Here is a 27,777-nt window from a genome sequence, read left to right on the forward strand (position 1 = left end):
CTCTTGGCGAGCTGGGAATGGTAGGGGGACTATGTGTGGCTTCCTCCCTGGTAGTTATGCTGGGGTTTGTCAGTTGTATCGTGTGGCTGTGGTTCCCCGGGGTTAGTGTCTGGTTTGAACTGTGTGGCTCGTTCACCTCCTGACCAGGCAGATTTTCTCCTGGTAAGTTGTCAATGTTGGGGGGAGTGCGGGCCACTCTGGGGCTGTTCCTTCCCCCCTTAGTTAATCTTTTCAGTGTCCTGAAGGTCGTTGCAAATCTGTCGAGGTTGCCTTGCACTAATATCGTTCCGGTATTGTACGCGTTGACCGTCGTGGTTGAACTGTCTCCTGGTGTGTTAATTTTCATTATGGACCCATTTGCGGTATTTTCTAGTTTAACATTGGTATAGTGTGATTTTATTGCTGTGATCCAAGCCGCTGGCTGATGTGAGTAGAAAATGAGGTTACTTTTTGTCCCATTGTTGTAACAGTCAGCAAAAAGAGTTTCTGGTTTTTCTCTCATCTGATCATGCTTGATTGCTTTTATAGCTTTTTTTGCGGTGTTGGGAGGAATCTGGAAGCGGGGCTGTTGTGGATCTTCTGATTCGCTCATTTTTGGTAAAGTATTGTTGATCTTAGAATAAGCTTTTCTGGGGCCCCGGGTTTGGTGTTTCCCTCTCCCAGTTCGCGAACTTTCCCGGTCCCCCTCTCCGACCCCGTGGTCCCTGAGCCTCGGCTCCTGAGTTCACCCTTCTCAGGTCTGAGTCTGTGAGCCGCTGTTTCCCGGTGCCTTCGGGCTGTTCCCCTCCCCCTCAGAGGTCTCTGGGCCTCTGTCTCGGCCTGGCTCCTCGGGCCTTTCCCTGGCTTCAGTCTCCCTCCCTGGGCCCTGTACTCACAGTCTTGGATTGCTTCTGGGAGCCTTCTGGTTGCTCCCCTTCTCCTCCGAGGTCTCTGGGCCTGGCTCCTCGGGCCTTTCCCGGGCTTTCTATCCCAGCTGCCGCTCGGGCTGTGCCTCGTTCGCCGCTCGGGTGCTGGACTGCGGCCGTCGCTCGGGTGCTGGACTGCGGCCGTCGCTCGGGTGCTGGACTGCGGCCGTCGCTCGGGTGCTGGACTGCGGCCGCCGATCGGGCCGTGTCTCTTTCGCCGCTCGGGCTCCCCGAGTCACCTCGCTCCGGCTGCCGCTGCGTCTCCATGCGGCCTCCCCGATTCGCCTCGCCTCGTTTCCCGAAGCGGCCTCCCCGAGTCACCTCGCTCCGGCTGTCGCTGCGTCTCCGTGCGGCCTTCGTCGAGTCACCTCGCTTCGGTTCCCGATGCGGCCGAGTCACCTCGCTTCTGCTGCTGCTGTGGCCCCGTGCGGCCGCTGTTCTTTGGTTTGTATATTTCTTCCCTTATTTCTTTTTTGCTTTGGCTTTTTTTTTTTCTAATTTCCTCTGGGTTTTTTTTTCCTTTGGTGGTCTCTTTGGCGGTCTTTTCCTTCCTTACTTAATCTAGACTAAACTAAACTTAAACTTAACTAAACAAAACTAAACTAACTTAACTAGAACTAAATTTAACTTTAAAACCTTTTTAAACTTGAAATGAACCTTTTTTTCCCCACTTTAAACACTAAAAACACTAAAAATTCAGCAGCCCATCTTCAGCGTGTGTATTCACTCTGTCTGGCTCTCACCAGACGGACCCCCCATCACCCGAGACCCCCTCGCCAGAGGGACCCCCCCTGACTCGGGACCCCCTCGCCAGAGGGACACCCCCCCCCCCCAATCACCTGAGACCCCCTCACCAGAGGGACCCCCCATCACTCGATACACTCTCGCCAGAGGGACCCCCCCATCACCCGAGACCCCCTCACCAGAGGGACCCCCCCATCACCCGAGACCCCCTCGCCAGAGTGACCCCCCCATCACTCGATACACTCTCGCCAGAGGGAGCCCCCCATCACCCGAGACCCCCTCGCCAGAGGGACCCCCCCATCACTCGATACAATACAATACAATACAAATCGCTTTATTGGCATGATAAGGTACATCTTATGTTGCCAAAGCATCAACATACATTTATGGTTGAACACATAAACGCGGTTCCATTCATACAGTGTATAAACAGGTATATCCCTGAGTTTATAAATATATTTTCGCCTTGTTTATATATACTCTTGTCTTAGTTTACTGGTTGTCCCTCTGTTCATGGCAAGCTGTAACATAGTGTGCCGCCAGTGTTACACAGCTTCTCTCCTCCCCCAGTAGGAATGGGAGTTTTTGGTTGTCAGTCAGATTTCTGAATTCAGGGCATATTTGTGAGAATTTTTGATAGAAATTCTCTCTGATGCCCTGATATTTTCCACAGGCTGTGAGGAAGTGCATCTCTGTCTCAACTACTCCCTGACTGCAGTGAGAGCATATCCTGTCTTCTCTTGGCAGCCTGGTCTGCCTGTGTCTGCCTTTTTCGATCGCTAGGCTATGTTCGCTAAGTCTGTACCTTGTCAAGGTTCTTCTCAGTTTGTTATCCTTTACCATGGTCAGGTAATCAGCTATGTTGTATTGTCTGTTTAGGGCCAAGTAGCAATTGAGTTTGCTTTGGGTTTTTGTTGTTTCTGCCCAATATGACAGATATTTTTCCTTTTGCTTAGCGACGATTGTGTTGGGTCGAATTCTTTGTGTTACCCTGTCACTGTCCTGGGACTGGTTATTGTTAGTATTGTTATTAGTTACTTTATTGAGTCCCAGGACTAGTTGACTGAGGGTATTCTTCTTTATGGTCAGCTCTTGGCATTTCAGGGCGTCGTAGTGATAGCATTGGGGGTTGCTCATTTGTAGGTGATTCCAAAATTTGGTGGCTCTTTTTTGGATAGTGATTATTAGTGGGTATTGGCCTAGTTCCACCCTGCATGCGTTGTTTACTGTTTTCCTTTGAGTCCGGAGGATACTTTTACAGAATTCCGCATGTAGGATCTCAATTGGGTGTTTGTCCCATTTTGCAAAATCTTGTTGTGTTAGTGGTCCCCAGACCTCACTGCCATAGAGTGCAATTGGTTCAATTACTGATTTGAAAATTTTGAGCCAAATGCTAATTGGGATTTCTATTTGGATTGATTTTTTGATGGCATAGAAAGCCCTTCTTGCTTTCTCTTTCAGTTCATTCACAGCCAGTTTGAAGTTTCCCGTAGAACTGATTTTTAAGCCCAAGTATGTGTAGTGAGTGGTTTGTTCAATTTTGGTTGTTCCTACTGTGAAATTTATTGTGGGTCCATGTTGTTTGGATCTTTGCTGGAACACAAGGACTTTGGTTTTTTGGGGATTTATTGTCAGGGCCCAAGTCTGGCAGTACGACTCCAGCAGGTCCAGGTTCTGCTGTAGACCCTCCTTAGTTGGTGACAGCAGAACCAGGTCATCGGCATAGAGGAGGAATTTAACCTTGGATTCATATAGGGTGAGGCCGGGTGCTGTAGATTGTTCAAGTAGTTTTGCCAATCCATTAATGTAAATATTAAAGAGTGTCGGTGAGATTGGCGAGCCCTGTGTCACCCCCCGCCCCTGTGGGAAGTATTTTGTTTGTTTGTCTCCAATTTTAACTGCACATTTATTGTTTGTATACATTGATTTAATTACATCATATGTTTTACCTCCTACCCCGCTTTCGATAAGTTTCAGGAATAAACCGTCATGCCAGATGGAGTCGAAAGCCTTCTGGAAATCTACAAAGCATGCGTAGATTTTGCTTTTGTTATGGTGAACGTGTTTGTCAATTAGGGTCTGTAGGGTGAAGATATGATCGGATGTTCTATAGTTTGGCAGGAATCCAATTTGGCTTTTACTCAAGACATTGTGCTCTTCAAGGAAGTTTATAAGTCTTTTGTTTATGATGCTACAGAATACCTTCCCCAGGTTACTGTTTACACAGATGCCTCGATAGTTGTTTGGGTCGATTTTGTCCCCACTTTTGTATATGGGTGTTATGAGTCCTTTGTTCCAGATGTCAGGGAAATAACCGACACTCAGAACCAAGTTGAAGAGTTTTAGGATAGCCAGTTTCAGTTTGTCATCTGCGTGTTTAATCATCTCGTTTAGTATGCCGTCTGTCCCGCAAGCTTTTCCTGGTCGCAGGTCCTTGAGTTTTTCAAGAAGTTCTTTTTCTGTTATTATGGCGTCTAGCGGGTTTTGGTTATCTTTTATGGCCATTTCAAGCTTTTCCAGTTTTTTGCGTATTTGGTGTTGCTCTGGTCTTAGTGTGTTTTTCTGGTATAATTTTTCAAAGTGGTTTACCCATGTGTCCCCATTTTGAATGGACAAATCGTCGTGTTGTTTTTTGTGTAGTGTTTTCAAGTTGTCCCAGAAACAATTCGACTCAATGGATTCCTCCATGGAGCTGAGTGTATTCTTAATAAATTGCTCTTTTTTGGTCCTGAGTGTGTTTCTGTATTGTGTTAGCGTCTGACAATAAGTAAGGCGTAATTCCTCGTTTTCTGGATGTCTGTGTTTTTGGTTTGATAGTTTTCTAAGTTTTTTCCTCATGTTATGGCAATCATGGACAAACCATTTTTCATCGTTTTTTGTTTTGGGTTTGTTCTTGCGAGCTTTCAAGTTTGCATTTGTTGCCAAATTATCAAAAATATTGTTTAGTTTACTAACTGCCCGGTTTACGCCTTCTTTATTGTGAGTGTATATGTTATCCAGAAAGGTGTCTAAGAGAGCTTGAGTTGATGCATTGCTAATTGTTTTCTGGTATTTTTCCGTGTCATTTTTGGCCCATCTGTACGATTGTTTGGTGTTGTACAGTTTACTGGGTTGTGTTTCTATGTTGTTTGTTTCTGTCTTTTTGAGAAACATAGTAATTTGGCTGTGATCTGACAGTGTTGTTTGTGGTTTGACTGTGAATGCTCTGAAAGAGGATGGGTCCAAGTCTGTAATCATATAGTCTACTGTGCTGCAGCCAAGAGGTGAGCAGTAGGTCGATCTTCCTAGGAGGTCTCCTATGAACCTACCATTGACAATGTACAGACCCAGGTTTCGACAGAGCTGTAGTAGCTGTTTACCGTTGGTATTTGACTGCTTGTCGCAGTTATGCCTGTATGGAAGGGAAGGGATGTCAAAGTGGTTATTCCCGAATACGTAATTGTTTCCCTGATTATTGGTGAAGTCTGGTTCTTCGCCCGTTCTTGAATTGAGGTCCCCACAGATCAACACGTTCCCCTGGGTCTGGTATTGGATAATTTCCCCCTCCATGTTGGAGAAGGTGTCCTCTTTGTAGTACGGGGAATCGATTGGAGGGATATAAAGTGCGCAAATGTAAACATCTTGGGTGTTTGAGATAATCTCCCTCTCAAGTTTGAGCCACATATGGTTTTCGCCCTTTTTTATAAATTTGATGTAATTCTTAAGTTCTGTTTTAAACCAGATCAGTATGCCTCCGGAGTCTCTGCCTTGGGTTACACTTGGTAATTTATTGGAGGGGACCACTAGCTCAGTGTACCCTTGGGGACAGCCGGTGTGTCCTTTTCCTTTATACCAAGTTTCCTGTAAAATGATAATATCTAGATCTTTAGTTTCCTCTATGAACTCTGGGGTCCTACTCTTCACTTCTCGCACTGAAGAGCGTAGACCTTGGATATTCCAGGTCGAAATATATAAGGATTTCATGTTAAGTTTTATCTTTTTCTATGATAGGTTAAAGAGTGGTACGTGTTTGTCGTGTCTAAGTGTGGGGAAAAAAAAGATCACCCCAGTTGTCTACAAAAGTTAATACAATTTGGTTACAGTTCTTTCTATTAATTAGTCCTTGATCCATAAGGCGGAAGTAGATGCTGCTGCACATCTGCTTATTGTCTCTTAATGGATTGTTTCTGTCTGAGGTATTGCGTATGTCCTGTGCATCTCTCCCTCTGTCTGGCTGGTAGCGGTCCTATTCCCCTGTGGGACAGGAGTGGTGCAGGTCTGATAATGTTGTTTTGCATGGGGATCCTCTCCGGTCTCGGTTGGTGTGGTGGTGGTCTTTGTAGTGTTCCTGATATGTACCCCGCTGATCTCTGGTGGTCGGGGGGGGGGGTCCTCTTGGAGTCTGGGTATGGACCCGGTTAAAAGCGACGTCCTTCAGGGCTTTAGCAAAGATCGATATTTTTTGCCTTTGGATGTGGACGTGGTTGTAAAGACATTCTTCATCGAGGGTGGGGTGTTGGGCCAGGTGTACGTTGTGGTTTGATTCGCATTCTGTTGCTATGCTGGCATTTATCTCATGAATTGTGTTGTTGTTGAAGTCTGTTCTCGGCAATATTGTGGAAACAGTGATTCTAGTGTTTGGAAATGTACTGCTTGCCTTCCTAATCATTGCTCTGAGCGATGTTGCTACCTCTTTCTGTTTGGCCTTTAGGTCATTTGTGCCCGTGTGTATTATGTGTTGGGGGGAGCCTAATCTGGCTTTGGTCAGCCATCCCATGGCTCTGTCTGTTGTTGGGCACCAAATCTTTTCTACTTTACTTCTAGGGAAGAGCTTTTTCTCCCATAGAAATTTCCCATTTGAGTCTATGAGTATTACGATGTCAGCCTTGCTTGTGTTTACTGTCTGGTGGCTTTCGCCTGGACTCATAGTGTGTGTGCTGGGCTGGGGTGTCTGGTGTGTGCGTACCTCTTGTGAGCGGCTCGCTTGTGGTTCCATGGTGGTGGGGGAAGATTGCGAGTCAGCATGCTGGTCGGTCTGTGTGGCACCCCTTGTATTGTGTGTCTGTTGCTTTTGTTCCGTGTGGGAGTGCAGCCGTTCCGTCCGGCTCTGTCTTGTCTTATCTCTAGTCTCTGGTTGCTGGTCTAATGGTGTTTTCTCTCCTCTATGGCTCTCTTCTTTTTCCTGCAGCTCTTTCACCTGATTCTTAAGTAGATTCACCTGGTTATCAAGTCTATTCAGCTCTCTATTGTGTCTCTCCCTCTCCTGCTTTTGTTTGTCATTCAATTTGAGGACCTCCTCTCTAAGTTTAACCATCTCTATCTCTAATTGATTAAATTTATCTTTTGGTTGTATCTGGCTGTGTGATCCCGGGGTATGTGTCTGGTCGGCCCTGGAAGGCTCACTCACTTCCTGGCTATGCTGCTCTTCTCTTGGTGGGCTGGGAATGGTAGGGGAACTATGTGTGGCTTCCTCCGTGGTAGTTATGCTGGGGTTTGTCAGTTGTATCGTGTGGCTGTGGTTCCCCGGGGTTAGTGTCTGGTTTGAACTGTGTGGCTCGTTCATCCCTTGACCATGCAGATTTTCTCCTGGTAAGTTGTCAATGTTGGGGGGAGTGCGGGCCACTCTGGGGCTGTTCATTCCCCTCGCAGTTGATCTTTTCAGTGTCCTGAAGGCCGTTGCAAATTTGTCGAGGTTGCCTTGCACTAATATTGTTCCGGTATTGTACGCGTTGACAGTCGTGATTGAACTCTCGCCAGAGGGACCCCCCCATCACCCGATACACTCTCGCCAGAGGGACCCCCCATCACCCGAGACCCCCTCACCAGAGGGACCCCCCCCATCACTCGAGACCCCCTCGCCAGAGTGACCCCCCCCATCACTCGATACACTCTCGCCAGAGGGACCCCCCCATCACCCGATACACTCTCGCCAGAGGGACCCCCCCATCACTCGATACACCCTCGCCAGAGGGACCCCCCCTCACTCGGGACCCCCTCGCCAGAGGGACACCCCCCCCGCCCCCAATCACCTGAGACCCCCTCACCAGAGGGACCCCCCATCACTCGGGACCCCCCTCACCAGAGGGACCCCCCATCACTCGGGACCCCCCTCACCAGAGGGACCCCCCCCATCACTCGGGGACCCCCCCGCCAGAGGGACCCCCCAATCACCCGAGACCCCCTCACCAGAGGGACCCCCCCATCACTCGAGACCCCCTCGCCAGAGGGACACCCCCCCCCCCCCCCCCGAATCACCCGAGACCCCCCTCACCAGAGGGACCCCCCATCACCCAAGACACTCTCACCAGAGGGACCCCCCATCACTCGGGACCCAATTCAATTCAAATGCTTTATTGGCATGAAAGTTTACAGGGAACCATATTGCCAAAGCTTACATAACAAAAAGTACAGTTTTCCAACATTCTGTAGGTGTCAAACAATTTTGACCTTCGTTGGGTACATACAATATTACTTTAAACAATATTAATTTAAACAGCCTTTGTACATCATTGGGTACATTCAGTATTAATTTTAAACAGTCCTCAGGTTGTGACATGTTGTTACATATTTGGCACCAAGGTATGGTCTGTCTCCTTCTCCCAGGACTAATCTTAATTTTGACAGGTCATCCAATTCCTTGAAATCTGGGGTTGTTTGGCTGAGCTTGTCAAATAATATGTTTCTTGATGTGTTGAATTTTTCGCATTTTAGGAGGAAATGCATCTCTGTCTCAACCTCGCCGGCCAGACATTGATCACATATTCTATTCTCTCTAGGCTGCCAGGATTTCTTGTATCTTCCTTTTTCAATTGCCAGTTGGTGGTCGCTTAGTCTGTACCTGGTGAGGGTCTGTCTCTGTTTTGTGTCTCTGATGGTCGAGCGATAGTCTGCCAGTTTATATTCTCTTTTTAGGGCCCGGTAACATTCTAATCTGCTTTGGCTTTTGGTTATTTTGTTCCAATGTTCCAGGTAGGTTTCTTTGCATTGTTTAATGATTTGGTTCACTCGGATTGGTGTTTGGACGGCAGTGTTGGTCTGGGACTGGTCAGGGTCCGGCTGAGTAGGAGTACTTAGTTTCAGTAGCAGCTGACTCAGGGGACTCTTTTCTGGGTTTAGCTCTTGGGTCTGGAAGGCTTTAAAATGAAGGGTGTCTGGGGAGCTAGATTTGAGGTGATTTAGGAAGTTTAGTGCTCGTTTTTGGATGTTTATTATCAGTGGGTATCTGCCTAGTTCGGCTCTGCATGCATTTGTTGGTGTTTTCCTTTGGGTGCGAAGGATGCTTCGGCAAAATTCTGCATGTAGGGCTTCTATTGTGTGTTTTTCCCATTTAGTGTAGCTATGGTGATTGAGCGGGCCCCATACTTCACTACCGTACAGCGCAATGGGCAGGATTATGCTGTCAAATATTTTGAGCCAGATTTTGATTGGGATTTGGATGTTGTAGAATTTTCTTTTTATTGCATATAGGGCTCTTCGGGCTTTTTCTTTTAGTGCATTCACTGCTATGCTGAAGCTCCCTGATGCTGTAATGGTTAGACCAAGGTAAGTGTAGCTCATAGTGTGTCCTATGATGGTATCACTGAGAGTAAACTGGTATTTGTTTTCCTGACACCTGGGCCTTTTTTGAAAAATCATGATGTTGGTTTTCTTTAGATTTACTGTTAGGGCCCAATTTTGGCAGTATTTGTCGAGTAGGTCTAATTGTTGCTGTAATCCCTGTTCTGTGGGAGACAGCAGAACCAGGTCGTCCGCATAGAACAGGGATTTCACTTCTCCATCCAGGAGACAGAGACCCGGTGACTCGCTTTGCTCCAGCATGTCTGCTAATTCATTTATGTATATGTTGAACAGGGTCGGGCTCAAATTGCAGCCCTGCCGGACGCCTCTTCTCTGGGTGAAGAAACCGGTGCGTTTGTCTCCAATTTTGACACCGCATTTATTTTTCAGATACATCGATTTAATAAGGTCATAGACTTTGCCCCCTATTCCACACTGAAGAAGTTTATAATAGAGCCCTTCGTGCCAGATAGAGTCAAAGGCTTTCTTGAAGTCAATGAAACAAGCGAATATTTTCCCATTTTTTGTTTGGTGTATATGTTTTTCAATGAGAGTGTGAAGGGTATAGATATGGTCGGTGGTGCGGTGTTTTGGAAGAAAGCCTATTTGATTTTTTCTAAGGATATTATGTTTGTTAAGAAAATCCAGTAATCTACTATTTAGAATACTGCAGAATAACTTCCCTAGACAACTGTTGACACAGATGCCGCGGTAGTTATTTGGGTCTGATTTGTTTCCACTTTTATATATATATATATGGGAGAGATGAGTCCTTGGCACCAGATATCGGGAAAACAGCCTGAACGTAATATGATGTTGAATAACTTGAGTACAGCACCCTGCATCTCCATATTGCTGAACTTGAGCATTTCATTTTTGATGTTGTCTGGACCACAGGCTTTCTTTAGGTGGAGGGATTTTGTTTTTGTGGCCAGTTCTTTCCATGTGATTGGGGAGTCTAGAGGGTTTTGGTTGTCTTTAATTGTTGCTTCTAGTGTGTGGAGTTTTTCTGTGACATGATGTTGACTTGGGTTTGTTTCGTTTATTGGGATGTCTTTGTAGAGGTTTTCAAAATGTGTTCTCCAGATGTCGCCATCTTGGATTGGTAATGCTTGCAATTGTGTTGTACTCAGGTTATTCCACATATCCCAGAATTGATTTGGATTAATGGAGTTTTCAATTCCTTCGAGTATTTTGTGGGTATAATTTTGTGTTTTGTTCCTAATGGTGTGTTTATATCTTTTGAGGGTCTCATTGTATCTAATACGTAGGTCTGGATTGTTTGGTTGGCGATGCTTTTGGTTTGATATTTTTCTCAGGTCTTTTCTGGCATTTTTGCATTCGTGGTCAAACCATTTCTCATTTTTATTTTGTCTTTTGTAACGTTTCCTCTTCTGTTTCACAAGGTCGGCTTTTACAGCTGCCTCATGGAAGATCATATTTATATCATCTATGGCCATGTTTACACCATCTCTGGTGATCTCATATAGATTTTCTTTAAATTTTGATATTTTACTTGTGAGATCAGGTGAATTTAGTGCTGTGATGAATTTATCTCCACTGTCTGGGGCCCATCTGTATGTCTGGTTTATTTTATGGAGCTTACTGGGTTCTTTTTTTGTGTCTGTAGTTTGGGCAGAAAGTTTAAGGTACACATTTATTTGGTTATGGTCTGAGAGGGGGGATTGCTGCCTGACAGTGAATGCGTTGATATCGCAGGGGTCCAGGTCAGTGATTGTATAATCCACCACACTAGACCCAAGAGTTGAGGAATATGTGAGTCTCCCTAAGGAGTCCCCTCTGAACCTACCGTTAACTATGTACAGGCCTAAGGCTCGGCAGAGTTGCACTACCTCCCTACCGCTTTTATTTATTTCACAATCAAGGTTGTTCCGATTTGCGATGGCTGGTGTGACATATAAAGGGGTCTGGCCAAACACATGGTTGTTGCCCTGTGGGTCTATGAAGTCAGGTTCACATCCGGTCCTTGCATTTAGGTCCCCACATAGTAGCACCTTTCCTTGGGCCTGGAAATGGCTGATTTCCATGTGGAGAGTATCAAATAACTCCTCTTCAAAATATGGCGATTCTATTGGAGGTATGTAGATCGCACATAAGTAAACATCTTTTTTTGCTATTCCTATATTTTTATCTAATTTTAGTCATACGTGTGATTTTCCCTGTTTTATCGGTGAGATGTGTTTGTCCAGTTCTCCTTTATACCACACCAAGATTCCCCCGGAGGTTCTGCCCTTGCGTGTCTTAGTGTTCTTTACTGAGGGCACAATGATTTCATGGTACATTGGAGGACAGTGGTTGGGCATGTCCTTTTGGCACCATGTTTCTGTTAACACAATTATATCAATGTCTTTTATAGCTTTTAGGAATTCAGGGTCTGTACTCTTCATCCCAAAAGTTGAGGAGCGGAGACCCTGGATATTCCAGCAGCTTATGTGGAAAGAACGCATTTATATAGTTCAAAAAACGAAATAAAATGGACCTATTTTGTGGGATGAGTGTGAAAACACTAGTTTCTATAATGCTAAATGACGATTTAGTATAAATTTCATGAGGCATGCACATACTGCTATCTAATAATAGTAATAGTAATGATAAAATAACAATAATGATAATGATAAAATAACAATATTAATAATTTAGTGCATTCCTCTCCGGCTTTCCATCAGGGTGCTTATCAACGTCATGACCTTTCTCAGTTCTTGGTCTACAGTCTGTGGTCTAGAGGGGGGTCTGGGGTCAGGTACAAAAGCACGGTTCTGTTGTTGGTTTTGTATAGGGGGGTGGGGGACATTGGTGGTCCTGTTTGGGTTAGGGCTCCCAATGGTAGAGGGGGTGGGAGGGCTGCGTCTTTTGGCAGTGTTTATGAGGTTTTTTGTGAAGACCCACATCCGCTGTTTGAGTAGATGTATTTCGTCATAGAGGTCCCTTGTGTTGATGTTTGGGTGATGGGCCAGGTAGACGTTGGGGAGGGCAGTACATCTCGTGTCGATCTCCCTGTTGGTGTTGTGGATTATATAGGCTGGGGTGTCCTTTCTGGGCAGTAGTGTGGAGATCACGATGCGCGCCTCGGGGAATTCCCTGCTGGCCTTTTCTGCCATCCTGCTCACCGCCCTAGCAGTGTTTTCCCGTAGGGTGCGTAGGTCGTTTGTGCCTGTGTGGATCACAAGCCATTTGGGGCTTCCAAGGGATTCTTTGTTCAGGATCTTCATTGCATGGCTTGTGTTGCTGCACCATTTTTTCAGGACTTGATGACCTGGGAACATCCTCTGGGGGTCCAAAAACTTTCCGTTGGAGTCGGTCAGCAGGACCGCCTGAGGGGCTGGATTTTCAGACTGGGTAGCAGTAGTCTGGGCAGGACTCGACTGAGGGCTGGTTGTTGGCTGGTTTTCTGGGATAGGCTGTGTGGCAGGAGCAGGGTTTGGGGCCTTCGGTGTGTTGTCGCAAGGTGTGGGTGTGACATCCTCGTGCGGGGGGGCATCCGACGGGTTCTGTGTCCCTGTGTGTGTTGTTTTTGTGTCATCAGGTTTTTGGACCTTAAGAGGTTTGTGTTGCCTGCCGAGTTCAATTTTCTGCCTTTTTACGGCCTCCATCGTTTTGTTTAGATGAGTACGGAGTTCTTTGATCTCATTTCTTTGCTCCTCTACGATCTTTCTCAACTCGTGGATGGTGGACTCGTTTTCCGTTTTCAGCTGTTTGAGTTCCTCCTTCAAATTCTTGGCCTGTGTTTCTCTGTATTCGTTGAAATCGAGTTCTAGTTTGGACAGATTCTCCTTCGGCAGTTTGTTTGCGTTGAGAGGTGTGGGGGGGGTGGAGATGGTCAGGGAGGTGTTTGCCTCTGCTGGTCTCTCTTCTTCCTCCGCTTGGCTCTCATCATCCTCTGTTCGGCTCTCTTTTGCCTCCTGTCCATTGGTCCTCTTTGTGTCTGCCTTAGTTTTCAACTGGGGGAATTCCTTTTCAAAGGAGTCCAGATTTTCTACATTCCCCTGTATCATGATCTTTCCTTTTTTGTTGTAGTTGCTTATGGTTAGCAGGGGGTCATCTTTATCTCGATTTCCATCTTTACATATTTTCAGTCTGCCTCCCTGGCCAATACCTTCACTGGAGACGTGTGCGTAGTATTTTTGTAAAGTCTCCTTCCATGAGGGAACGGAGTCGGTGTAGAATATGAGGTTGTTCTTCATCTTTTTCCCTTTGTGTGTGGTATAGTCAACGTAGAGGACCTCTGGGTTATTTTTTAGTGTTATGTCCTTGTATTTATCCTTTGCCTTATTACGTGTGCATTGCTCAGGATATTTCATTTCCCTGCTCTGTGTCATTGTAGTCGTTTGTTTTTGTCGTAGATAGATAACTTTTTCTCTTTTTTGTGTCGTGTTCCACCTTATCCCACTTTTAGGTCCAAAATTGAGAGTTTTTCAGGGGTTCATCTTTGATATAGCTGCTCTTAAAAGTTTCTCTCTCTCTCTCTCACAGGCTCCTGGTTCGGGTTGTTTACCGTTTCTCTCGGGTTTCTATTCCTTTTTCTCGCGGGTTTGTTCTTTTTTCAGGTTTTTTTTTTTCCTCGAACTAAACTTAAATAAAATTAAACTTAGGTAGAATTAGGTAAAACTTTTTTTCCCCCGGACCCGGTGTTTTCCTCTCCCGACTCTCTCACTCGCTCTCCGGGCCTTGGACTCGCGCTCTCTCCGTGCCCCAGACTCGCCCACTCTCCGTGCCCAGGACTCGTTCGCTCTCTGCGCCCCGGGCGGATCTCGTCGCGTCGGTCTCGGGCCCCTGGGTTTTTTGACTCACCAGGCTGTTTTCTGCCCTGGTCCCAGCCCCTCGGCTCGGCTGTGCAGTCTCGGCCCGGCCCGGTGTTTGTCCGAGTTTCTCCGGCCCCGGAGTTTCTCGGGTTTCAGGCCCCGGGCTTGCTCGCTCTCCGGGCCCGACAGTCCCGACCCGGCCCGGCCCAGTACCCCTACCTCTCCACTCGCCTCTTTGACTGGCTCGGGCCGCTCCTCCTGGTCTGGGTCTGCTCCGGTTGCTGCTCGCTCTCCTTCTCTTCGGTGCCTCGCTCGGCCCGGCTCCTCGGGCCTTTCTCCGGCTTCAGGCTCCGTGTTCCGATTGCTGCTCGGGCTCTGCTGTGGTGCTTCAGGCTCCGTGTTCCTGCTGCTGCTCGGGCTCAGCTTTGCTGCCTCGCTATCCGGGTTTTTCCCCGGGTTTATTTTTCTCTTTCTCGCTGTCTTTTCTTTTTTCCTTTTTTCGGGTTTCTTTTTTTTTCTCTTTGACGCTCTTTTTTGGCGCTCTTTTTTCTTAGGTTTTCTTAGGTGCTTAAACTAAACTAAACTGAGCTAACTTAGACTAAAGTTAAATTTAACTTTTAGAACTTTTAAACTTTTTTTTTTCCCTACTGAGATGGCTAAATTCGGCAGCCCACCCCAATCACCTGAGACCCCCTCACCGGAGGGACCCCCCATCACTCGAGACACCCCTCACCAGAGGGACCCCCCATCACCCGAGACACTCTCACCAGAGGGACCCCCCATCACCCGAGCCACTCTCTCACCAGCGGGCACCGCCCCCATCCCATCCCTCTAGGCCACTCACCAGCTTTACCCCAGAGGCCGGGAATGTATCTCTTTCTGAGCCAATGCTTTCGAACCATCCATCCGGAGGGACGAGGGGATTCCTCAGCCGTTCCACTGCGCATGCCTCCACTTTGCCCCACGCTCTGCCACCCCTGACCTCTCATCCTTTGCTTCGCTCCCTTTCTCCCCCCTCAGACCTTGCCTTCAGTCACCTGCCCTAACCCTTCTCAGTAAACCCTGTCGATGCCTGAATCCTCCCTCTCCCTCCCACCCACATCGGAAGCATGTTTGGAAGATTTTCTTCATTAATCTCTATATTATAGTTGTATATTTAAAATTACATAGAATGTACAGCAACGAAACAGTCCATTCGGCCCAACTGGCCCACGCTGGTGTTTATGCTCCACACCAGCCTCCTCCCACCTTTCCTCATCTAACCGTATCAGCATATCCTTCTATTCCTTTCTCCCTCGTGTTTACCTAGCTTCCCCTTAAATGCATCCATGGTGAATTCTTTCTTCTGGCTAACGTGCTGACCTGTCCTCTGACCAGGGACCGGGGCTGGCCGGGTGTACTGACTGTTTTGGTTGAACTTGCTGTGTCCTGGGCTCTCAGCTTTGCTCCCTCTTTCTCTCCAGGCTCCGATCCGACACCCTGAGCGTTTCCAGCTACTGGGGCTGTCGAGCCCGTCAGGCGTGCTGTTGGCCGGACCTCCGGGCTGTGGGAAGACCCTGTTGGCCAAGGTAAGTGCCCTGTGACCCCCAACCCCAGTTAACCCCTCCCTCTATCCATGACCACAGTGATCGAGTGGTTGCAGTCCTGGACTAGCAGCTGCAGAGGTCAGCGGTTCAAATCCCACCTCCGGCAGCTTGTGGAAAAAAAATTCAATAAAATCTGGTTGGTTGTGGGCTGGCACCACGGAAGCAGCCGGAATGTTGTAAAAAAAAAATCCCAACTGGTTCCCTGATACCCTTCAGGGAAGGGAACCTCTGGCCTACACGTGACTCTGGCCCCACGTCTGGTTGACGTGTCCTGATCACTGAGTCCCCAGTTTCAGGAGTTGAGGGTTTTTGAACTGACATGCTTTCTCCACAATAAGAAAGTCGGCTATCGAGGAATCACTGGAAGAAGCTAAGGTACGATGAGGACAGTGACGGAGCCCAGGGTACAGGACTCCCGCAGGTTCAGAGACCGTGAGGTAAATGAGGCCATGGTGACTAAAATCAAACTTCCAATGCAGGGAGCAAGCAGTGTTTGCTTTCCTTGGATTAAGCAGTAGGAAGCCCAGGCAACAACGTGAGACACAGCACGCAGTCCAACAGTTACACCAACCTACAACACCATTTCTCTTTCCTGCTACGACACTGGCATCTATCCGACAATGTGGAATACTGCCCAGGCATGTCCTGTTCACAAAAAGCAGGACAAATCCAATCCGGCCAATTACTGCCCCATCAGTCTGCTCTCAATCATCAGCAAAGTGATGGAAGGTGTCATCGACAGTGCTATCAAGCGGCACTTACTCACCAATAACCTGCTCACCGATGCCCAGTTTGGGTTCCACCAGGACCACTCGGCTCCAGACCTCATTACAGCCTTGGTCCAAACATGAACAAGGGAGCTGAATTCCAGAGGTGAGGTGAGAGTGACTGCCCTTGACATCAAGGCAGCATTTGACCGAGTGTGGCATCAAGGAGCCCTAGTAAAACTGAAGTCAATGGGAATTGCGGGGGAAACTCTCCACTGGCTGGAGTCATACCTAGCACAAAGGAAGATGGTTGTGGTGGTTGAAGGTCAATCATCACAGCCCCAGGACATCGCTGCAGGAGTTCCTCAGGGCAGTGTCCTAGGCCCAACCATCTTCAGCTGCTTCATGAATGACCTTCCCTCCAACATAAGGTCAGAAATGGGGATGTTCGCTGATGACTGCACAGTGTTCAGTGCCATTCACAGCTCCTCCGATAATGAAGCAGTCCATGCCCGCATGCAGCAAGACCTGGATTACGTTCAGGCTTGGGCTGATAAGTGGCAGGTAACATTCGCACCACACAAGTGCCAGGCAATGACTATCTCCAACAAGCGAGTGTCTAACTACCGCCCCTTGACATTCAACAGCATTGCCATCGCCGAATCCCCCACCACCTCTATTCCCTTCCCTCATATGCTTGTCTAGCCTCCCCTTAAATGCATCTATTATTTGCTTCAACCACCCCCACATTTTCAACACCCTTTGGGTAAAGAAGTTTCTTCTGAATTCCCTATTGGATTTCTTGGTGACTATCTTATATTGATGGCCTCTAGTTATGCTCTTCCCCCACAAGTGGAAACATTCTCTTTCCATCCACTCTTATCAACATTTTTCATAATTTTAAAGACCTCTATTAGGTCACCCCTCAGCTTTTTCTCAAGAGAAAAGAGACCCAGCCTGTTCATCTCTTTCTGATATGTATACCCTAGCATTTCTGGTATCATCCTTGTAAACCTTCTCTGCACCCTTACCAGTGCCTCTATATTTTTATAATATGGCGACCAGATCTATACACAGTACTCCAAGTGTGGTCTAACCAAGGTTCGATACAGGTTTAGCATAACTTCCCTACTTTTCAATTCTATCTCTCTAGAAATAAACCCTAGTGCTTGGTTTGCTGTGTTTAAGGCCTTGCTAACCTGTGTCACTGATTTGTGTATTTGTACTCCAAGATCCCTTTGTTCCTCTACCCCACCCAGACTCGCACCCTCCAAGTGATAAATTACCTCCCTATTCTTCCTACCAAAATGTAATACCACACATTTATCTGTTTAACTTGATTTGTCAATTATATGTCCATTCTGCAAGTTTATTAATGTCCTCCTGTAACTTGTTGCAGTCTTCCTCAGTATTGACTATTTCCCCCCCCCCCCCCCCCCCAAAATTTGGTGTCATCTGCACATTTAGAAATTGTGTTTTTGATTCCTGAGTCTAAATCGTTAATGTAAATTGTGAACAGCAGTGGTCCCAGCACTGATCCTTGTGGAACACCACTACCCACCTTCTGCCACTGTGAATAGCTACCCTTTACTCCCACTCTCTGCTTTCTGTCTTGAAGCCAGCCAGCAATCCATTCTGCTACTTGTCCCCTGACTCCGCATTCTCTGACCTTGTTTGTCAGTCTATTATGGGGTACCTTATCGAAGGCCTTTTGAAAATCCAGATAAATTACATCTACTGTATTACCACTGTCTACTCTCTCTGTTACCTCTTCAAAAAATTCAATAAAGTTGGTCAAGCAACACTTTCCCTTTTGAAACCCATGCTGACTATTCATTATTATATTTTTCGTTTCTAGATGTTCTCCTATTTTCTCCTTTAGTAGGGATTCCATTATTTTTCCTACCACCGATGTTAAGCTGACTGGTCTATAATTCCCTGGACATGTTCTATCCCCCTTCTTGAATATAGGTATAACGTTAGTTATCCGCCAGTCCTCTGGCACTATACCTTTTTCTAACGAATTATTAAATATGTGTAGCAATGCCTCTGCTATCTTTTCCCTAGATTCTTTTGAAATGCGTGGATGCAATCCATCCGGACCAGGGGTTTTATCCTGAGTTTGATTAATTTATTTAATATATCCCCTTCTTTAAATTTTAAATGCGTTTATCTCATGATCCAATGTCATGTCCACCTGTTCTATCTCCCTGGTAAATACTGAAGCAAAATAATTATTTAATATTTTTGCCATCTCTCTATTGTTACCTGTGGTATTATCCTGAATATCCCTTAATGGCCCTATTCCCATCCCAACCTTTTTTTTATTGCTGTGCCTATAAAATATTTTACTATTTTGTTTTATGTTCCTTGATAATTTAATTTCATAGTTCCTCTTTGCCTCCCTAATTATTTTTTTTGACTTCTCTCCTAATCTCTTTGTATTCTCCCTTATCATGCACTCCCCTGCTGTCTATGTACTTAATGTATGCCTCTTTCCTTACCCTCAATTGTTCCCTTATGGCTTTATTCATCCATGGAGTCTCATTATTGTTTAGTTTGTTCTTTCCTTTTAGTGGAATATATTTTTCCTGCACTCGGTTGAACACCGTTTTAAATGTTGTTTGCCAATATTGTTGCCCAATTTTTTTCCCCCCAAGTTCTATTCTCAGCCCCTCAAAATCAGGCTTTCTCCAATCTATTAACCTGGTGTTTGTAATACTTATGTCCTTCTCAGTTATCATCTTAAAGCATCTTCTATTATGGTCACTACTGCCTATATGTTCCCCTACCTATACTTCTCTTATTCATTCCCCATTACTAGAGCCAATAGCAAATCATCATATTGGGTTAGAAAGGAGTCCTGTACACATTGTAGGAACTCCATTCCCTTATCCCCTTTACCTACCTCTTCTGTCCAATTAATATTGGGGTAGTTGAACCCCCCCCCCCCCCCCCATGATGATGATTATTTTTTTTTACTAATTTCCCTAATTTGTCTGCATATTTCGTCCTCCACCTCCCTTCCACTATTAGGTGGTCTGTAGAGCCTATTCGTGTGATTGGTCCTTTATTATCTTTTATCTCTATCTATATGGATTCTATTTTTGTCTCGCTGATATCTGCGTCACTATTTTCTACTGCCGTTATGTTATCCCTAATAAGTACAGCTACTTCACCTCCCCTTTTTCCCCTCCCTTTCTTTTCTAAATATGTGATACCCTGCAATCTTTAATTCTGAGTCCTCATTTTTCTGTAGCCATGTGTCAGTATTTCCTTCTATCTCTGGTTCCTTGCAACGTATAATTGCCTCCAGCTCCCCTGTTTTATTACGGACACTGTGTATTGCTGTACAGACAGTTTAACTAGGACAGTGAGCTGACTGGATGGGGAACGTCCCGTGTATGGGGTCAGTACTGGGACAGTGAGCTGACTGGACGGGGAACGTCCCGTGTGTGGGGTCAGTACTGGGACAGTGAGCTGACTGGACGGGGAACGTCCCATGTGTGGGGTCAGTACTGGGACAGTGAGCTGACTGGACGGGGAAAGTCCCGTGTGTGGTCAGTACTGGGACAGTGAGCTGACTGGACGGGGAGCATCCCGTGTGTGGTCAGTACTGGGACAGTGCACTGACTGGACGAGGAACGTCCCGTGTGTGTGGTCAGTACTGCACTGACTGGACGGGGAACGTCCCGTGTGTGGGGTCAGTACTAGGACAGTGAGCTGACTGGATGGGGAAAGTCCCGTGTGTAGTCAGTACTGGGACAGTGAGCTGACTGGACGGGGAGCATCCCGTGTGTGGGGTCAGTACTGGGACAGTGAGCTGACTGGATGGGGAACGTCCCGTGTGTGGTCAGTACTGGGACAGTGAGCTGACTGGACGGGGAACGTCCCATGTGTGGGGTCAGTACTAGGACAGTGCACTGACTGGACGAGGAACGTCCTGTGTGTGGGGTCAGTACTGGGACAGTGAGCTGACTGGACGGGGAACGTCCCGTGTGTGGGGTCAGTACTAGGACAGTGCACTGACTGGACGGGGAAAGTCCCGTGTGTAGTCAGTACTGGGACAGTGAGCTGACTGGACGGGGAACATCCCGTGTGTGGGGTCAGTACTGGGACAGTGAGCTGACTGGACGGGGAACGTCCCGTGTGTGGGGTCAGTACTAGGACAGTGCACTGACTGGACGGGGAAAGTCCCGTGTGTAGTCAGTACTGGGACAGTGAGCTGACTGGACGGGGAACATCCCGTGTGTGGGGTCAGTACTGGGACAGTGAGCTGACTGGATGGGGAACGTCCCGTGTGTGGTCAGTACTGGGACAGTGAGCTGACTGGACGGGGAACGTCCCGTGTGTGGTCAGTACTGGGACAGTGAGCTGACTGGACGGGGAACGTCCCGTGTGTGGTCAGTACTGGGACAGTGAGCTGACTGGACGGGGAACGTCCCGTGTGTGGTCAGTACTGGGACAGTGAGCTGACTGGACGGGGAAAGTCCCATGTGTAGTCAGTACTGGGACAGTGAGCTGACTGGACAAGGAATGTCCTGTGTGTGGGGTCAGTACTGGGACAGTGAGCTGACTGGATGGGGAACGTCCCGTGTGTGGTCAGTACTGGGACAGTGAGCTGACTGGACGGGGAGCATCCCGTGTGTGGGGTCAGTACTGGGACAGTGAGCTGACTGGATGGGGAACGTCCCGTGTGTGGTCAGTACTGGGACAGTGAGCTGACTGGACGGGGAACGTCCCGTGTGTGGTCAGTACTGGGACAGTGAGCTGACTGGACGGGGAACGTCCCGTGTGTGGTCAGTACTGGGACAGTGAGCTGACTGGACGGGGAGCATCCCGTGTGTGGGGTCAGTACTGGGACAGTGAGCTGACTGGATGGGGAACGTCCCGTGTGTGGTCAGTACTGGGACAATGAGCTGACTGGACGGGGAAAGTCCCGTGTGCAGTCAGTACTGGGACAGTGAGCTGACTGGACGAGGAGTGTCCCGTGTGTGGGGTCAGTACTGGGACAGTGAGCTGACTGGATGGGGAACGTCCCGTGTGTGGTCAGTACTGGGACAGTGAGCTGACTGGACGGGGAACGTCCAGTTTGGGACAGATGGCACTGGGGAAACATTCTCGGGAGGATGGGGCGATACCTTGAGTCTGGATTAATTGCTCTTGGTATTTTTTGTCTTCAGGCTGTTGCGAATGAGTCCGGACTGAACTTCATCTCTGTGAAAGGCCCGGAGCTGTTAAACATGGTGAGTCTCGGGGAGCCGGCCCAGGACAGGGACACTGTTTGCCCCAAATAATGCAACGGCTTGGTAGTTGTAATGAAACCTGTTTGTCTTGCCTGTATTCGTTTTGCACTCATGTATATTACCCTCCCCCACACAGGGTATAGTTTCACTTCCTCTTTCCTGACTAACCTGGAATGTTCCAGGTCTTGGCCCTTGGCTCCACCCCTGACTTCTCTTAGATAAAGGTCCCAGGATCTGTATGACTCATTCCTGCGAGCCAGTCAGTGTGTTGAGATGTTAGCTCTGATCTTAGTGATTAAAAGCCAACTTGTTAAAGTTTATAACTTCTAGTTTTGTGGTTATTGAAGGCACATCAATTTTAATCACTAAAGAATACTAGGATGGATCGACTCCTAAAACCAGAGCGTCTGGACTTGGATCCACATTCTGCTGAAGCATCAAATCAATTTGGACACTGGCTCAAATGCTTCGAACTCTTCGCGAGGGCCTCATCCGCTAGCGAGGTAGATAAACTGAGTCTACTGACTACTTGCGTTAATCATCGGATTTATTCGTTCATCCGGGACGCTACCTCTTACACGGAGGCCATCACTATCCTGAAGGCCCAATACCAGAGGCCAGTAAACGAAGTGTACGCCAGACATCTGCTGGCTACACGCAGGCAGCGACCTGAGGAATCAATGGACGATTTCTTACAGGGCCTAAAGGACTTGGTCCGGGACTGTAACTGCAAGGCCGTACGGCCAACGCGTACTCTGACGAATTGGTCCGCGATTCCTTCATCACGGGCCTCAAATCGAATTATATCCGGCAGAGACTGCTGGAGAAGGAGGCCCTGGACTTAAAAAAGGCAGTGGCCACTGCGCGATCGCTGGACGTGGCCCAGAAAAACTCTGACTCTTATTCTTCCAGCCATGCGGCCCTCACTGCCTCGTGTGCGCCGAGCGGGCTGCCATCTTGGAATCAGCCATCTTACCCATCCAGGTCTCAGACCAGCTCTACACCGCCGGAGTCCCCACACAGAAGTTCACCCAGGAGTCCTACTACAGCGGCAATGTCTCGAGGCCCGAAATGCTACTTCTTCGGCCAGGCCAAGCACCCCAGACAACGATGCCCAGCGAAGGACGCTACATGCTTCAAATGTAAGAAAAAGGGGCATTTTAGCAAAGTCTGCAGGGGGAATCCGATTTTCAACTCCGTCACCGTGCCGTGCGGGCCGCCATCTTGGGATCCGCCATCTTTTCCCGACTCAACGGCCGCCCAGGGCCCAACAGTAGCTTCGATCACGGTGGATCAATCCAGGCCACACCCGTTGACAAAATCCATGATGGACATACAGGTAAACGGGAATTTAACGAAATGTTTAATTGACTGTGGGAGTACCGAGAGTTTTATCCACCCTAGCCTGGTACGGCAGCACTCATTAACGGTAACCCCTACACGGAGCAGAATTGCTATGGCTGCTAAGCCCCACACTTCGGACATTTTGGGCTACTGTGTGGTAACACTGACTGTAAAAGGCACGGACTACAAGGATTTTAAACTCCTCGTGATGCCAGAACTCTGTGTTAATGTAATCTTGGGCCTGGACTTCCAGTGCCACCACGAAAGTGTCACGCTAGCATATGGCGGGTCCCAGCCGCCACTCACAGTCTGTGGCCTATCAACCTTAAAAATCAGCCCGCCCTCTTTATTCGCTAATCTCGCTCCGAACTGTAGGCCCATAGCGACCAAAAGTAGACGGTACAGTCTGGAAGACAGACACTTTATCAAGGCGGAAGTAGACAGACTCCTGCGGGAAGGCATTATTGAATGCAGTACCAGTCCGTGGCGTGCCCAAGTAGTCATAGTTAAAAATAGCGAAAAGAAACGGATGGTAATTGACTACAGTCAGACTGTTAATATTTATACCCAGCTGGACGCCTACCCTTTACCCCGCATATCAGAAATGGTCAACCAGATCGCGCAATACCGAGTCTTCTCGACTATCGACCTCAAATCCGCATATCACCAGCTCCCCATTAGAACGGAGGACCGCCCATACACCGCCTTTGAGGCGAACGGACGCCTCTACCATTTTCTCAGTGCCCTTCGGGGTAACAAATGGGGTCTCGGTCTTCCAACGTGAGATGGACCGCATGGTTGACGAGAATAAACTACAAGCTACCTACCCCTATCTGGACAATGTCACTATCTGCAGGCACAACCAGCAAGACCACGATCTAAATCTTGCGAGATTTTTAAAAACTGCCCTAAAGCTGAATCTAACCTACAACGAAGACAAATGTGTCTTCAACACAACCCGTCTCTGTATCCTCGGCTGTGTGGTGGAAGATGGGGTAATTGGACCGGACCCTGACCGATTACGCCCCTAAAGGAACTGCCCCTGCCACACAATCCCAAAGCCTTAAAAAGGTGCCTGGGATTTTTTTCGTATTATGCCCAATGGGTGCCCAATTACTCTGATAAGGCCCGACCCCTCATTAAATCGATGTCCTTCCCACTATCAGCTGAAGCTCGGGAGGCTTTCACCAGTATCAAACAGGACATTGAAAGGGCTGCAGTGTGTGCAGTGGACGAAAGCATTCCCTTTCAAGTCGAAAGCGATGCGTCAGACTTTGCTTTAGCTGCGACCCTCAATCAGGCTGGGAGACCTGTGGCCGCCTTCTCCCAAACCCTTCAGGGACCTGAAATCAGGCACTCTTCTGTCGAGAAGGAGGCACAGGCTATAGTGGAGGCAGTGCGGCACTGGAGACACTACCTAGCCGGCAAACGTTTCACCCTGCTCACCGACCAGCGGTCGGTGGCTTTCATGTTTAATAACAAACAAAGGGGGAAAATCAAGAATGACAAAATACTCAGGTGGAGGATCGAACTATCCATGTTCGACTATGATATTATGTACAGGCCGGGATCCCTTAATGAACCCCCAGACGCCCTATCGCGGGGAATGTGTGCCAGCATTCATACGGACAAATTACAGGGTCTCCACAACGACCTCTGTCACCCAGGGGTCACCCGACTATACCATTTTATAAAGTCCCGCAATCTGCCCCACTCCATCGAGGAGGTCAGGGCAATGACCAGAGCCTGCCGCATCTGTGCGGAATGCAAGCCTCGTTTCTACAGGCCTGACCGTGCACACCTTATCAAAGCCACACGGCCATTCGAGTGCCTAAGTCTGGACTTCAAGGGACCCCTTCCCTCTGCCGACCGTAACGTATACTTCCTCAATATCATCGATGAATATTCCCGCTTCCCCTTCGCCATTCCCTGCCCAGACATGACCAGTGCCACGGTCATCAAGTGTCTCGGTAATCTATTCTGCATGTTTGGCATGCCGAACTACATACACAGCGATAGGGGGACGTCATTTATGAGTGACAAACTGCGCCAGTTCTTGCTCTCGAAGGGGATAGCCACTAGCAGAACCACTAGCTACAACCCCCGGGGTAATGGGCAAGTGGAAAGGGAGAATGCTACTGTTTGGAAGGCTGTCACGTTAGCCTTAAAGTCAAAAGGCCTTCCGACCTCCCGCTGGCAGGAAGTCCTCCCAGACGTGCTCCACTCCATAAGGTCTCTGTTATGGACAGCCATTAACGCTACCCCTCACGAAAAGATGTTCGTTTCCCCCCGGAAATCGACCTCGGGCATATCTCTACCCGCGTGGCTGACGTCCCCGGGGACAGTACTATTGCGGAAGCACGTGAGAGGCCATAAAACGGACCCCCTTGTGGAAAAGGTACAGCTCCTCCATGCAAACCCTCAGTATGCCTATATCGAATACTCTGACGGGCGAGAGGACACTGTTTCCATAAAAGACCTCGCTCCCTCGGGGAGCGGAGAGAACGATGAGAGACTACCCGAGGAAGACCTACACCAAAAAGAGACAGGACGCCCAGAGGTATCAATACCCAACTTTAACCTGGAGGACACTGCGGAGGCCCGGACAGCGGAGGAACCAGAATCCACTCCCCTAGAGGCACCCCAACCGGCTTTGCGCCGATCACTGAGAACCGCAAAACCTCCTGACAGACTCACTTATACCAACTTTTAAGAAACATCACCCCGATGGACTAAATCTAAAGAAGGGGTGAATGTAATGAAATCTGTTTGTCTTGCCTGTATTCGTTCTTGCCTGTATTCGTTTTGCACTCATGTATATTACCCTCCCCCACACAGGGTATAGTTTCACTTCCTCTTTCCTGACTAACCTGGAATGTTCCAGGTCTTGGCCCTTGGCTCCACCCCTGACTTCTCTTAGATAAAGGTCCCAGGATCTGTATGACTCATTCCTGCGAGCCAGTCAGTGTGTTGAGATGTTAGCTCTGATCTTAGTGATTAAAAGCCAACTTGTTAAAGTTTATAACTTCTAGTTTTGTGGTTATTGAAGGCACATCAGTAGTATAACCGAGTCATGTCCCATGACTGCTTGGCCCCCGGCTGGAGCTGGGCCTCCCCTTCCCGGCCCCCAGTCGGAGCTCTGCCTGTTTTGTCTGGTTCCGTTCCTCCGGTCTTTCTCTTCACTGACCCGTTGTGTTTTAATTACAGTATGTGGGCGAGAGCGAGCGGGCAGTGAGGCAGGTTTTCCAGCGAGCGAGGAACTCTGCCCCATGTGTCATCTTTTTTGACGAGCTGGATTCCCTGTGTCCTCGGAGATCGGAGCACGAGGTGAGCATTGGCCTGGGCTGGGGGACTGTGGGGAGGATCCTGCTCGCTGGGCAGGGTTGGGGGCTGGGCAGGGGCTGGGTCAGGTCTGGGCAGGGTTGGGGGTTGGTCTGGGCAGGGTCGGGGGTTGGTCTGGGGCTGGGCAGGGTCAGGGTCGGGGGGCTGCGGCTGGTCAGGGGCGGGGGGCTGGTCGGGCGGGGGTATGGTGGGGGGCGGGGGGCTGGTCAGGGGCGGGGGTATGGTCGGGGCTGGGTGGGGGGCTGGTCAGGGGCGGGGGGCTGGTCAGGGGCGGGGGGCTGGTCGGGCGGGGGGCTGGTTGGGCTGGTCGGGCGGGTGGCTGGTCGGGCTGGTCAGGGGCTGGTCAGGGGCGGGTGGCTGGTCGGGCTGGTCAGGGGCGGGGGGCTGGTCGGGCTGGTCAGGGGCAGGCGGTTGGTCGGGCTGGTCAGGGGCAGGCGGCTGGTCAGGGCTGGGGGCTGGTCAGGGGCAGGTCTGGGCTGGGGGCTGGTCAGGGGCAGGGCTCCCCATGTGAACTACAGCTTACATGAGGAAGTGGAGTGAACTTGGTGCTAATGTGGCTGTGGGATCATTTTCTTTTTGTTCTCTTCCTGCTTCCTTTTTCACTTTCTATCTGTCTCCTTCCCCTCTCTCTTGTTCCTACTTTCCCTCTCCCATTTCTCTTTCCTGCTCTCTTGCCCTCCCCCTTCCTTTCTCTCCCCGTCCCCTCCCTCCATACCTCCCTCGCGCTCGCTCGTTCTCTTTCCCCCACCCCCTCGCTGTGATGGACAGTCCGGAGCCAGTGTGCGTGTGGTGAACCAGTTACTAACCGAGATGGACGGGCTGGAGACTCGGAAGCAGGTTTTCATCATGGCGGCCACTAACCGACCAGGTGAGAGTGCGGGGGGGTGGTGAGGGTGATGCCAGTAACTCTCTCTCTTGGGGGGGGTGATGTCAGTAACTCTCTCTCTGGGGGGGGTGATGTCAGTAACTCTCTCTCTGGGGGGGGTGATGTCAGTAACTCTCTCTCTGGGGGGGGTGATGTCAGTAACTCTCTCTCTGGGGGGGGTGATGTCAGTAACTCTCGGGGGGGGGGGTGATGTCAGTAACTCTCTCTTGGGGGGGTGATGTCAGTAACTCTCTCTCTGGGGGGGGTGATGTCAGTAACTCTCTCTGGGGGGGGTGATGTCAGTAACTCTCTCTGGGGGGGGTGATGTCAGTAACTCTCTCTGGGGGGGGTGATGTCAGTAACTCTCTCTGGGGGGGGTGATGTCAGTAACTCTCTCTCTGGGGGGGGTGATGTCAGTAACTCTCTCTGGGGGGGGTGATGTCAGTAACTCTCTCGGGGGGGGGTGATGTCAGTAACTCTCTCGGGGGGGGGTGATGTCAGTAACTCTCTGGGGGGGGGGATGTCAGTAACTCTCTCTGGGGGGGTGATGTCAGTAACTCTCTGGGGGGGGGATGTCAGTAACTCTCTCTGGGGGGGGGATGTCAGTAACTCTCTCTGGGGGGGTGATGTCAGTCACTCTCTGGGGGGGGGATGTCAGTAACTCTCTCTGGGGGGGTGATGTCAGTAACTCTCTCTGGGGGGGTGATGTCAGTAACTCTCTGGGGGGGGGATGTCAGTAACT

At 48.9% G+C, this 27,777-nt stretch overlaps 1 protein-coding gene across 1 annotated transcript in view; it reads left to right on the forward strand.

Annotated features, from left to right (window-relative positions):
* The window catches only part of nvl (nuclear VCP like), a gene marked incomplete at its 5' end in the record, with an annotated part of 74,991 nt that extends 47,930 nt beyond the window's left edge, over positions 1–27,061 (forward strand). The window contains 4 exon segments of the mRNA XM_085998250.1: positions 15,409–15,513; positions 21,422–21,484; positions 26,036–26,155; positions 26,939–27,061. Coding sequence (XP_085854376.1) covers positions 15,409–15,513; positions 21,422–21,484; positions 26,036–26,155; positions 26,939–27,061 — 411 coding nt within the window.
* Between the last annotated feature and the right edge of the window lie 716 nt (positions 27,062–27,777).

This window comes from Somniosus microcephalus, chromosome 9 (genome assembly GCF_052327205.1).
Source record: "Somniosus microcephalus isolate GS21.2 chromosome 9, FLI_Smic_1.0, whole genome shotgun sequence".
Classification (NCBI taxonomy): Eukaryota; Metazoa; Chordata; class Chondrichthyes; order Squaliformes; family Somniosidae; genus Somniosus; species Somniosus microcephalus.